The sequence below is a fragment of the Manis pentadactyla genome, chromosome 4 (genome assembly GCF_030020395.1).
Source record: "Manis pentadactyla isolate mManPen7 chromosome 4, mManPen7.hap1, whole genome shotgun sequence".
Lineage (NCBI taxonomy): Eukaryota > Metazoa > Chordata > Mammalia > Pholidota > Manidae > Manis > Manis pentadactyla.
Window position 1 is genome coordinate 16,922,159 of NC_080022.1, and position 13,809 is coordinate 16,935,967.

The 13,809-nt window shown below is 34.1% G+C and overlaps 1 protein-coding gene across 2 annotated transcripts in view; it reads left to right on the forward strand.

The window, feature by feature from the left end:
• KDM1A (lysine demethylase 1A) overlaps positions 1–13,809 on the forward strand; it is a 65,836-nt gene that overhangs the window by 24,455 nt on the left and 27,572 nt on the right. Inside the window, exons 3-4 of one of the 2 annotated variants that reach the window (XM_036914643.2) lie at positions 7,804–7,863; positions 12,736–12,869. In XM_036914643.2, the coding sequence (XP_036770538.1) occupies positions 7,804–7,863; positions 12,736–12,869 (194 nt within the window). The remainder of the gene's footprint in view (positions 1–7,803; positions 7,864–12,735; positions 12,870–13,809) is intronic. The other variant, XM_036914645.2, reaches the window with a different exon arrangement.

Consider the following 13,809-nt stretch of genomic DNA (forward strand, 5'->3'; position numbering starts at 1 on the left):
CTTATAATAATATAAACAAAGGAAATAATCTGTTCTCTTCTCATTTGTGCTTGCTAATTTGGGTGTTTGTGATGTATGTGTTTTAAAGAGATGTAGGCTGTTAAAACATTATAAAAATCATTGATGTGAGAGATTGGTATGACAAAAAAAAATTTGTAGTTTTAATAATTTGGGGGCCCTGTTTATATAATAGTCATTGTAGGTATGCAAGAGATGCAGCCTGAATTAGTAAAAATACTAAAATATAGAAAACATACAAAATCTATGTGTATGAATAGCTTAAAGAATTTAAGCTTAAAATTCAATGAAATTTGATCACAAATACTGTTATAATGAAAATATTGGTGACTAAAAATTGGGGACCAAAAATTAGATGAGTTGCTTATTAAGGATAGCAGAAATCAAAAAGGCAAAATCTTTTGGACTGTCCTTTAGAACTTGATATAACAGAATTTGACAGAGAAGAGTTGAAGGTGGATTTCCTAACTTTAAAAGAAAAAATTAGTTGTCTAATATTTGTAGAGTGGTCCTTACATTATCGTAGTTCTTTGTTCATAAGGTGTACTGATCTGTGAGGCAGTTACACTGATTGCAGTCAGTAACAGCGCTTGATCGGCAACATGGATAGTTATGATCAGAGTTCAGGTGAATAATTTTGTTTTTTATCATGCTATAACTATTCCCAAGTGGTTCATCCCCGGCTTTCTTTCTGATTTCTCTCTCAATGCCTGCAAGTACAGTCAGCAGGAATAGCTTTCAGGTTTGGTGAGATATGACTCAGATTACCTCTACAGGAAAGATTATAGATTGCTATCACACCCCTATGCCCAGATGATCTTTTGTAGATTTACTAGAAGTTGCTGAGAAATTCGTTCCTGACAGTAGTTTATTTTGCCATTTAGGCCTGCTAGTGTCAAATAAGTACCTGAAATCATTTGAGTTCTCCTTATATGAAGTATGATGCATACATTTAGAAAACAGACCAAGGATTAATTTTTTTGCCTTTTTTTTTTTAAGTGTTCTGATTTGGAACCATGCTTCAGAATAACTTAGTGGAAGGCTGAGAAAAAAATGTCACAGGCAGAAAAGGTAATCTAGATCAATGCAACAAATTTTTATATTTTGAGAAATAACTAAAAATGAACCAAGACCTACATGACTATAAAACACATGGTCCCCACTCTTAGATTAGATAGCCTAATATGGACACAAATGTATACATAAGTGTATAATAAGCAGAATATTCTTAAATACTGTGTTCCAGTAAACAGAAATTGGGAGGGACTTAACAGGCAGAGAGGATGGGGGGAGGAACTAAGTCTTCCCAAATCCTGGCTTATGGGAAGAGTTAAAAAAAAAAAAATTCGTAGTGTGGAGAGGAAAACAAAATAGAGACATTTTCTATACAAAATAAGATTCCTCTAAACATGGCAGTTCCTCATTCCCTTTATCCTATATACATTAATTATAAAACCACAGTTCTTTGCCTCAGGTATGGTGCTGAATTCTGAGGGTTCAAAGCTGAAGACTAGGTCCTCTTACAAAGAATTCACAATCCAGTTTAGAGTAACAGATATTAATTAATAATTGGCTATAATGCAGAAAAAATACAATAAAAATACATTCAAAGTATGGTGAGAACCCAAAGGTTGTTTTTATAATGATTACCCCAAGTCATATTTTGGGATGAAGGAACGAAGTTGGGCTTTTAATGAAGTAATTTGAGATCTTTGATTTCGAACTCTTACTGCTTTTGGCTAATACGAACCATTGAATCAGATGCTACCAATTTATGTTCTGTCTTTGAGACATTGAACTGCTTTAATGAACAATTTAATTTCATTGATTATTTTTATTAAAGCAAAATAATAATTTGCTTAGCTGGACAACTTTATAATTTCCATTAATTCTTCTTGCTATCATCCTTTATCTGGTCTGATCATGGCATAATAGAAGAAGTGGTTATTTTGTTCTAGCAGGATTTTTCATCTGCAAAATGGGGCTAGATGTGAGGATCATATGAGAAAATACTAATTCCATCTTTGTGTACAAACATCTTGATTTATGAAACACAGAATTGATGTTTTTTATTTAAGAAAAAAAAAATCAGGTTCAGTTACAGAGTAGGTCAACATACATACTGTGTCACTTTTGGAAACCAGAAAGTGTTTGTGGTAGTTCATTTTCAGTAACATGTCTCAAGACAGATCATTCTTTAAGTTTTTATATGTTAAATATAGGAGGAATGGCATATCTTGGTGCTTTCTGATACAGACTTTTTCTCCTTGGAGAATAACATCATCCAAATCCATGTATCAACTATTGGGAATAAAATAATTGTTAACATTTTGCCATATTTGCTGATCAGAGATATTTAACATTTGAAGATAGGTTTGTGTGTTTGCTGCTTTCAATATTTGAGGATAGTAGAAGAGCAACATAATTAATTAATGCCTAAGAAATTGTATCTTCTTCATTGTAGTACAGACTCAAATCATATTTAAGATGGAAAGAGTCTATCATAGTCTGGGAAGAGGTGGATAACCAGAGATCTAAGAAACTGTTAACTTGAGCAGGAAAAAAAGGATTCTCTTGTTGGGAAATTCATTCGTGGTTATCAGTTGTGAAGTTATAATGGTTCTTTATATGATTATAAGTTATAGCAGGTCCAGAATAAAATTCAGTGTTGGATTTTTAAACAATTAGGAAATAACTAGAATATTTATATGATTTAAATAACTGGAATAATTAGAAAAGTAAGCTTTGTTGTTAACTATTCAAACTCATCTTAAGCTTGGTATTTGAGCAAAATAGCAGTATCTGAAGACTTTGCTTTGGAAAGTGATCCACAAATAAAGACTTTGCAACAAGATAAATAAGGAAAATTCCTACTGTGGAATGTAGAGATAAATAGCACATGAAAAAATCATTTATTTCTATTGGCTTCTAAAAGCTTTGCCTTCCTCTGGAGCTGGTAGGGCTTTTACTTTTGTATGGGATCCCTGCCACTGAGCTTTCACTTCTGCCCCAGTGTTAAATCTTTAGGCCCAAATCGGCAGTGCTGTGCTGCTAACTGCTCCTCCAGTGGTGCAATGCCAGGCAGGTTCCATCTCAGGCAGCACCATTTTCCTGCTTTTTAGACTTCAGTTAAGAAGGCTGTCTATTTTGTTCAGTGTTTTGAAAGACAGTGAAACCCTAGGATTTCTGCTTCCGTAGATTTCATAATGGATGATTTTGTTGGAGAGTATTAACCAGTGTTAGCTGTGTTAAAATGCTCTAATGTGCCTCAAAGGAGCCCAAGGCTTTTCCTTAATTCAGCCTAGTTTAATCTACCTCTGTGAGCCCAGTTTACTTTCCTTTGCATTTCTTCAAACTGCTGTAGATTATTTATTTTTCTGCTAAGAATCAGTAAAAAAAATTATCAGGAAAGAGATGCATCAAGGATGGTATACTTGAAGGTTTTTTTAAAGCCACCTCTCTACAGAGGACAGGAAGGCAGCACCAGATGGTGATGGTCACCAAGTTATCACCTTTCTCTCTCTCTTTCTTAACTTTTTTTTTGATAATTTGTCTAAGGTGACCAGTTCCTCTTTGAAACTGCAGTTTATGAGATTAATCATGTATTTATAAGACTTCAAACACTCTAAGTTTGTTATTACCTCCATGCTGTTTTAAAGTCTTCTATACCTGTTACACCTGGTGAGTAGAATTTCCAACCATCCTTAGAGTATTTCCATTTAATTTTACTAGCCTGTCCCCCAAGTTTCCCACTGGTCATTACTATCAAGAACTTAAAAATTTGGAGTCATCTTGAAAGTCCCTTATCCTTTTATCAAGTCTATTGTAAAGTCGTGTATTTTCTTGTGCATGGCCTCTTTGATTTGTTATGCGTTACCCAGTTTTCACTGTCACTTTTTTATTCTAATGATTTCACTTCACATCTAAGCTATTTCAGTAGCCCTTTGACTGGATCTCCTTTATTTAGGTAATCTTCTCCCTCCAATCCATCTGCTATTAAGTGACCAGGTTAGTTTAACTAAAATATCACTTGTTTCGCTGCTTTCCTGCCAAGGTTCATACAGTCTCTACCATTACTACTAAGATCAAGTGCAGGCCTTGGCACATTTTCCCTGTCCTGCTTGATCTCCTGCTGCTCTTTGAGACCATCTTCTTCATTTAAGCAGGGTACAGTGTGGTTCTCTTCACATACTGTATCTGTGCTTTTCTCCTTGCTGTTATGAATGTTCTGGACCATGTTGCTGGTTTTATTGCCTCCCAGTATAACCAAATCTAGTTTTGTGCAGAAAAGCCTCCCTAATGCCCCAAGTCTGTGTTGGCTTCTTACTTCTATTAAAAAAAAAAAAAAAGTTTTTTCGAGATACTTTTCATCTCTCCCCAATTAGATTATAAACACTTTGAAAATAGGGATCAATCTGTTCTACTTTTTATTTGTGCTTAGCAATTTGGGGATGAGTATTCAGTAAACATTGAATTATTGATGTTATTAAAATAGAAACTCAGCTAGTATGTTAATACAGTGCATTCAAAGATGGTTTTAACTTGAGATGTTTTTTTCCTTTACCAATTTGTCAGGCTTGGTTAAAATCAATAGTTTGGCAGTCACCTTTGTTCTGTAAATTTGGTAAAATTTTGATTAAATGCATTTTGATAAGTTAACTTTGTTTAGAAATCATTGCTTCCTAAAAGATTTAGCAGTTTCTCAAATTGTTTATAAAAGTCATCAATTCTAATGTGATTCCAAGAAACTAGTCAAAATGTGAATCTGTTGGTCATTTTTCTCCTAGGAACAACAAATCAGTGGTCTTCACCTCCATGGTCACCAGATAAAAGTATTTGAAAGTCATTGTAGACTGTAGACTTCCTTTTAAGATGTTGGAAGAATGGCCCCTTAGTTTGAATCAAGAGAAGAAAACATCAAGTAGTGTGACTGTAACTAAAGTATTTCAGTGTTCAAGATAACAGATGTGCAGGTTTCTTAGAGAATCCTGAAAGCCTATTATGTGAGATAAAGCAAAAAGATTTATTTTCAGTTTGGAGATTATATGCACAAATAACCCATGTAATGGTTCTTCTCTACTTCAAACTTAAGGATTTTATGTGTGTTGGTGGGGATGAAGACAAAAGAAAGTCTCCTGCACAGTAGTACCAAAATCAAGGTGATCTTAAAACGTTGCTTTTGTATATTTACATTTTCTGTTTTGAATTTGAGCTCAGGGAAGAGAATAACTATAGTCTGCTGCTGTCCCATGGCTTTGTGCCCCTGCCAGAAGCAGGATCTTGGGCTGGAAAGACTTAAAGAGCAAATAAATATGACACTGTAAGTTCTAATCAGAGACATTACCTGGGTGTAAAGGTAGCTGCAAGCATTTGTGTGTGTGCTCTTGTTAAGAAAATGATGGAAGAATTGGTCTAGAATATTACTAAAAAGGATGATGCTGTTTTCAGCTGTCTTTGTAATCATCCTCAAAATGGTCATGAGTATATTATGATTAGAAAGAAAATAGCAACCTCATCTTTACTTCCAAACATGTTATAAACCTTCCTCAAGTCAAAAGATACAGTTCTTTTACTTAATTTTGGGCACTTTTTAATTTTATTTTCCATCATTTCTTATGTTTATACCACCTTCTGCATGGTTTTCTCCTATTTCTCTGCTTAAATAATACTTAGAGTTTCATTCTTTTTGAGACTTTTTGCTGTCTTTAAAAATCTTCCTACGATATTGAATGTTTACCATATTTCTCCTACAAATATTTACCAAACGACAATATCTTTATAAGAGTGTTGCTAGTCCTTTTTTCAAAAGCAGAATACAATAAAGATTTCCCTACCTTTTCTTTGTTGTAAAAGAATAACCTTGTTAACCCTTTGAGCACATTAAGTCAGGGATAAGAAATCCGTATCTGTTAAGTACCAATGATGAAAAAAATAGGAGCTACCTGTAGGTTAAAATAAACTAGCAGAGTGTATGACATACAGTGGGCAAAGAAAGAAATGATAGAAATAAGAAAGATAAAATTATTCAGACTTAATAGCTAGCTTAAAGTCTATTTGTTTTTATTTTTATTTGTTTTAGAAGTGGTAAGTTGCCTTCATGACAAGACACTGTTGCTTTTATCCTTTACCAAGCTATCAACAAGCCAAGAGCTATATTGTTCCTAATGCCTAAATGTTATTTTTTGAAACTATGTATTTCACTGTTCTAAGCCATTCTTCCCACTTTTTAAAATATCGTTAAATCTGATTTAGTTTGGTTCCATTTGGAACCAAACCAAACAATGACAATAATTTTTTTAACTCTAAAATATTTCTTATGAATAAATCCAGAAGTTATTGAGAATGAGCATTATTTATTTAAACTGTAAATCTAAAATTTTAAATGTAGGGCCTGCATTTTCAAGATTAGTTTGCAGATTGGATTTTGTAATTGGAGTCATCCACTCATAATTAATATGCCCTTTTCCAAAGGCTGTAAACAATAAATCATATACCTGTGCCTTGTCTGAGAAGCATAACCTTCTAAATACCTTCAGAAAAGAGCATAATGAAATAACTTTAGAATGCTATTCTATTCTACCTTCAAAGCAGAGCATATACCTTCTAGCAACACATGCTATTGTAAAAAATCATTTTTATTAAACACTTCCAAATACTTCAAGATGAAGATGTTATTTTAAGTTCCACAGACCTGTGGGCTTTCTTTCAGTAAAAGGTTGTTAGTTTCACTTTCCTGTTCCCTTTTAGCTCAGATGGTGGAATTATCAATCTGCTTTCTAATAAAGATTCTTTAAAATTCTTTTAGCTTCCTGTCCAATGTGTCCATTTTTAGATCATTTTGGGAGGAGTGTTTTCCTATCTTCAAAAGAACACACTGTAGTTTTCCCAAGCATACCAGGCAGCTAGAAGCGTAAGAGGATCCCAGCATCTGTCTTGGTGTACAATTCTGGAAGTCAGGAAGATGATCTATCCTGACTTTCTTACATTGAACTTTCAAGCAGTGATACATTTCTCAAAGTTATTTCTATAGATTAATCAATGAGGAAAATTTCTTTGCAGGCTTATTGTGTAGCTTGAGGTAGAAGCTCTCCCAAGAACTTGCCTCCCACTCCCACCAATGTGTGTGTCTGTCTATAGTACTTAGTATATGACTGTAGGGCGTCTTACAATGTGTTTTAAAGTTTTATTAAGGAAGCACTGGCATACTCAGATCTATCTGTGAGAGTCTAGCATGCATACTAAATGAAACTACTTTTGGAACTTAATCTTTTAGTTACAGGCCCTGGTTTGAAGTCAAGGGAAGAATTTTTCATTAAAATTATGTCTTTTCCTTATTGTCTTATATATATTCTTTCTCAATAGAAAGGTAAAGCTAAAGAAATATTGAGCAGATGCTGAATTGTACGACTGCAGATCCTAGAGCCTCTGTCACACCCATCTACTCTCAGTCTAGCAACAAATAGTAAAAGGCATTTGGAATGCCTTTCCCCCATCCAGCCTTGACTATTAAACAAGACTGGCAGCAAGGATTTAGTAATTAGAAATACTATGTACTTTATTCTACCTTTCAACAAGAATCAGCGTGTAAAGTTGGAATTTCCTGACCAGAATTTGGAAGACTATGATGTGATTCCCCGGGCCTTGATTCCAGAAGAAGGAGCTCTCTGAATATGGGTTTACTAGTTGGTGGTGAATTCGTGAGTCGCCAACTATTAGGCCTTTATGTCCAGATATAATCTCAATTTATGGAGTAAGGTCCCTGAGTTCTCCTCTTTCCTTCCACAGGGCAAGCAGGAGGACTTCAAGACGACAGTTCTGGAGGGTATGGAGACGGCCAAGCATCAGGTGAGGGTGGCATTAGATGCTTGCCACTTAGAAGCAAGAGCCGCCAAGTCAGGGATTGATGCTTGCAAGTGTTTTTGGCTGTGGTATCCACATTTTAGCCAGAAGCGCAGGGGAAATTTAATCTACAGGACAGAGTAGTACAATAGAAGGGGGTGTAGCCAGAAGAAAGGCAAGCAAAACCTTTTGAAGTCCTCAGGCCGATCTCAGCCCTCCACACTTCTTCGTGTTTTTGAGGAGATGGTGGGTACTTTTCTCCCCAGCAACCTTTATTGATAACAGTAAACATGATGTGAAACATAGGCTTAGGGATCACAGAACCATAAAAAAAAATACAGCTGTTCAATACACAGAGAAGGCCTTCAAAGAAATAGGTTGCAAAGGCAATTTAGGACTAGTCAGAGGAGTTATGTAGGCAAGTGACTCTTTTTAGAAATGGTTGTTACATGGTATTGGGTACATTGTTTTCAATTAACATTACATAATCTTTTTGCAGTTTAAACATATTGTTTCTCACATGAAAATTAATCTTTTTTTTTTTTTTTTAATCTTTTTTTTAAAGTCTGCTTGAAATGCTTTCTTTTCTGACCAAACTATTTCTAGGAAAAAGTAAAAGGTTAAATGACTTACAGAGGCCGATTTGGAAGAGTTAAAGTTTGTTCCAGGATCCAGAATAGTATGTCTGGATTTCATCCTTTGCCTCTTAAAGGATGTTGTTGTGGAAGTGCTCAAAGTTAGTTTATATATACATTTTGGTAGAATTGGCGCAGGTACTACTTCACTTATGGAGTTTGTCACTTTTCAGCTATTGAGTCTAATTTAAAATAATTTGTCTACTGCAGTTTGTGTATAGCAGGTCCAGGAAATATTTGTATGTACTCTCTTGGATCAAAGATATTTCAGTGTTAATACAGAAATTAGTATTTACGGGATCCAGAATGTTAGAAGCAGACCTCTTTAAATGCTGTCCCAAGGATTGCAGGTTGAAAATCAGTACATGGTTATCTTAGAGGAGTTTAAGTCCTCTTTCAGAGTCTGTATCTGCGGCAGATAAACCTTCAAGGATGCTTTTCATCAAATGAGCACAATTGGATCTTCCTTGGAACTGTTGAGGATCCAGGGTAGCCTTTAGAGGTTAACACTTGGAAATTGAGTTTTCTTGTTGCTTTTTGTTTTGTTTTTACGTAAATAAATTTACTCTTGCTTAAGTAAATTACACATTGTGTTGCTGAAAGTAAAAGCAGATTTTCATATAAAGCTGTGGTGCTACTGACTTTATATTAGTAAAACATGAGTTTTTAAGTGTTTCCAGGAGTGGTGGTGGCTATTCTGAACCCTTCAAGATCTCTTTCAGATCTTTATCATGTTCAGAAGCATGCATTTGTGAAATGATGAGAGTTAGAAACATGTGCTTTGTAAGTGATCAACATTCTTCTCTTAAAAGCCAAACGACCCTCATGAGTGTGTCTTGGGACCAGGATCTTATCTTGACTTCTTAAAATATACCTCAGGTTGGTGTATACATCCTAAATCTTCAAAGTTAGAAGAGGACTTGAGGTCTCTTGTCTAGTTTCCTGCCTTCAAACAGATAATAATTTATCACCCTGATTATGCATTAATACCTGAAACAGAGTTAAATGACTTGACCAGAGAAACACCAACAGTAGAGGGAGTGAGAACCCAGAAGTCTTATTTCTTATTCATAAACTATTCCTTACAACCTCCTCATAGAATCATTTAAAGTGTGTGTTTTCCCTAAAAATAAAAAATATGAAACTTAAGAAATCATGATTCTTTTTATTTTTTCTTTTTCTCTCCTCTCCCCTTTCTTTATTCTTTTTATTTTTAAACTATCATGGGACTGGATATGGTACATCTATGGTTGACTAATGTTAAGTAGCCTTTGTATGTAGATCATGTCAGGCTTTTGTTTTCACTGTTCATCTAGAGTCTAGTTATAGTTTATCTACTTTATGGGGAAAAAAGAGAAACAAAGGCAAGTAACTCTCATGGAAGCCTTCTTTTCTGTTAATTTTTATATCTCTGTTAACTAACTCTACCCAAGGTGCTGCCTGTATCATATCAGACTCGGGGGAAATTATTTAATGAAATAGAGGGCCTAGAGGGCCTATATCCTCACCTCCCAGCCCCATCTCCCTTTTGCCTCTCTAATTGATCTATCCAGAAAAGTCTACTCCCTTAAATGCTGAACTATTTTTACTATGTTTCAGAGAAAGTGTGAGCCAGTCACTCTATGGAAGGGCAGTTCTGCTTTAGCATGACTATATTTTGAAAGTTGATGCTGGAATTTCCTGTGAGAAGTGGTGAGAAAGAGGAATTGAACAGAGAACAAGATTGATATATAGGCAGCCTTGGGGCTTTTAAAAAATTAAGATGGTATCTTAGAAGCATTCTAAATTTCCAGAATATCAGATTCTGTTGAGTGACACAAACAGCAAAGTATAAAACTATATTCCAGAGCAAACGTAAATTACTTGTGAATTATATGTACTACTAGTACTTCCTTTTAATAAGGATATTATTAAGTCAATTATATTCTTTTAAGTGTTTCCCTCCAAAGGAGACATTTATGAATTAGGTTATCCTGAGTGGTCTACTAAATTCATTTTGGAAATATCCTATAAAAAGGATGCTTTGATTTAGCTTTTAAACAGTTTAGGTTCCAAATTAACATGTTTTTTGTTTCTATGAGAAACTTTAGATCTAATCTTGTATGGTTTTCACTTCATCCCTAAAAACCAAAAGGAAGGAAATAATTACTGAGAATTTTTAGAAGTATTTTTCATTTGTAAAAATTGATAAAATATTTAACAATAACTAAGTTTTTCTAGATGTTATATAGAAGATGGAGATGGAGAACAATATTATTCCACATATACATTAATGTCACAACTTCTGGCTCCTTTAGATTCCTTTTGTTAAACTTTTGGTGTTTGATTTAAAGGTACTTTAACACTACCAAGTGACTTACATAAGTAAAACTTAATTGTTATATATTCTAAAGATTCCCGAAGTTGCTAACTATATTAGTGATTTTTGATGGTAAGAATACTTGGAATGAGGAGCCAAATGTAATATGAAATTCAGTGTCTTATTTTCCTGCATGGTTTTCCTGACTGACATTGACAATATTTTGTAGTAGGATTGATGTTCAGTGACTACTTACTAAACATACAGGATAATATAGCTAAGAAAGAAAACTACCCCATTTTGGGGAGGGAGAATAAGAGTTTATAGAGTTCATTGGTTTTCTTGTTATTGAATACACTCATGAACCATACCAAGAGGTAACCTATTAAGAGAAATTTGGTTGAAATACTTAGAATTATTGTGTAGGTAATCCTTATAATGTGATATGTTTTGGGTCTTGATTTGCTTTTTAGGTTATACAGTTTGTTCATTTATTTTGATATGGGGGGACTGGGGACATCAAAGCTATATAGTTTTAGAAAATTTCACTGAAGTGATTTACACACCTGATAGCATGTCTTCTTTTCTTGACTAAATTTCATGCTCCACCAAAAGTATGACTCTTAACTGGTTATTTTTTTCCTTAAGGAATAATTAATTGTTGTGACAGTCTTTAATTTTAGGTAGGGATTCATTAAATATGAGCATTGTTGGTTTAATTTAGTAATGTGAGCAGAGTACTTGTGCCCTTGTTTTTGGCTGTGGACGGATAGATTTTTCTCATTTTTCTCCATGTCTCCAAGAACAGTATTTCTTAATGTGTGCAGTCCATATTAGCATTAGGCATTTTTGCTTGATCTCTTGTTAACTGTTATTTTTTTCTGGGTCGTGTTTGAATGTCTTTGAAAACAACTTAGTAGCTTAGCTGTAATTTTCTAAATTGTATCTTTTCCTGCTTTGTTCTTTTTATTCTAATCTTACTAATGCCTTTCCTTGAATTTTGCTTCCATTATTAATGCTTCCAACCTCTTGTTTCATGTGCTTCAAAATGATTAAATATGGATATCTGATATAATTATTTCAATGGTATTTTATTTCTGAAACTCTTTAAATGTGTCTTGATGTTTTCATAAGCTGGTGGCTAAGGATATCTTTATAAGATGATCTTAGAAATGCAGGTAAAATATATGTTAAGTGTACTTCTAAAGACATCTTTTAAAGATGTCCTTATCCACTAGCTTACAGAAATATGAATTTAGCATACAATTTTAAGAGTTTCAAGATAACATATATTTTACTTGTAGTATATAAGATATGTATACACAGTATGTATATGTACTATATAGTATATACAGTAACATTTTACTTGGCAATAAATAATAAAGCATTTCTAAAGTTTCTGCCAGGAAGGGTAAACTCCTTGCTTTCTTCTGTCTCTTCACTGTAGTCTGCTAAATTCTCTCACTGTGTCCAGCATTGGAATATGAGAGCTAATAATGATACCATTGATAAGATCATGTATTTCTTACTGTTGGTTATTAAACCAACGTCAAACTCCTCCTCATGTTCCATGCTGTAATCCTAAAAAAAAGGCATGTGATTGTGTTTTTCAGTCCATAGCCTCTTTTGCTTACCTGTTACTGTATTTTCACTATCAGTGATGCTAATTTTAATTAGTGTCTTCCAATATTATAAAGTTATTTTGTGGATGAAGAAAATACTCTAAATGCCTTATATTTTATAAGGTACATTGTTTCACTCATTAGTAAACTGTACTTTTTGGAATGTTGCACCCAAAGAGTCACTAAATTCTGGGGGTGTTTCAGATTTTGAGCAAAGGAGGTGAGATCAGTCTGTGAATGAGGCAAAGCTTTACAGAGGTTCTTCAGGCAAAAAAGGAGTTTGAGGTATGATCATGATCCCTAGTTTTGTATTCTTTGCTAGGTGTGGAGGGTGCAGCTTTCCAGAGTAGACTTCCCCATGACCGAATGACTTCTCAAGAAGCAGCCTGTTTTCCAGATATCATCAGTGGACCACAGCAGACCCAGAAGGTTTTTCTATTCATTAGAAACCGCACAGTAAGTTTCCATGTTAGCTTTTTTCCACCTGGATTGTTAAAAGTGCATATTATTTTTATAGAGCATATAGGAGAAAAATAGAAAGGGAAGAATTTTAAATTGTCTTTAATACTATTACTCAAAGATAACCATTGTTAAAAATTAGTTTTTTTAAATATACTTTTAAAATAATCACTTTGTCTTTTCTTCCCAGGATAAGGGAAACCCTTATTCTTCTGTTCATCTGGTTCAACTTCCTCCTCTGGCTAAATGATTGATTTTAATGTCTATATAATATCTTGTCTGACATTTGGATCATACTTTAACTGTTGGGCATTTAAATGTCCATTCTTGCCTTATAATTAAGCTCTGAACAGCTTTTTTCATACATTCTCTATCTCTGGTTATTATTTCCTTATGATAGAATTTAGAAGGAAATTGCCTTGTCAAAAAGTATAAACATTTTTTAAGTTTTGATCCATATTGTCAGATTGCTTCCCAGAGAAGCTGTAAACCAATTGACACTCGTATTGCTCTGTCCTCTTTTTGTTATTAAAAGGGTGACAGTCTGTGCTGCTATAATAGATCAAAAACATTTCATTTATTTTCCACTTCTTTGATTACTTAGACTTTTTTTTCCCCCACATTTATTAGTCATTTGAATTTCTTCTCTGAATTTTTCTTTCATGTCCTTATTTATCAGAAATTCCTTAGCCATAGAGTACAGGAGGGCAAGGTACCATTCTGAACATACTCATTGTACTCTAGGGTGATACAGAGTAGAAGAAATTTATGTTGTAATTTCAGCTATTTTGAATATAGCTCAGACATTTTAGCATGTCTGCTTTTTAGGCATCACTACTTTATTTTGGCTATTAGATTGCAAAACCACTGCCAGGTTTGGGTTGTTAAATGTCATTTAGAGTGACTGGTGGGTTATACTGGGTTTTAGTAGTACAGA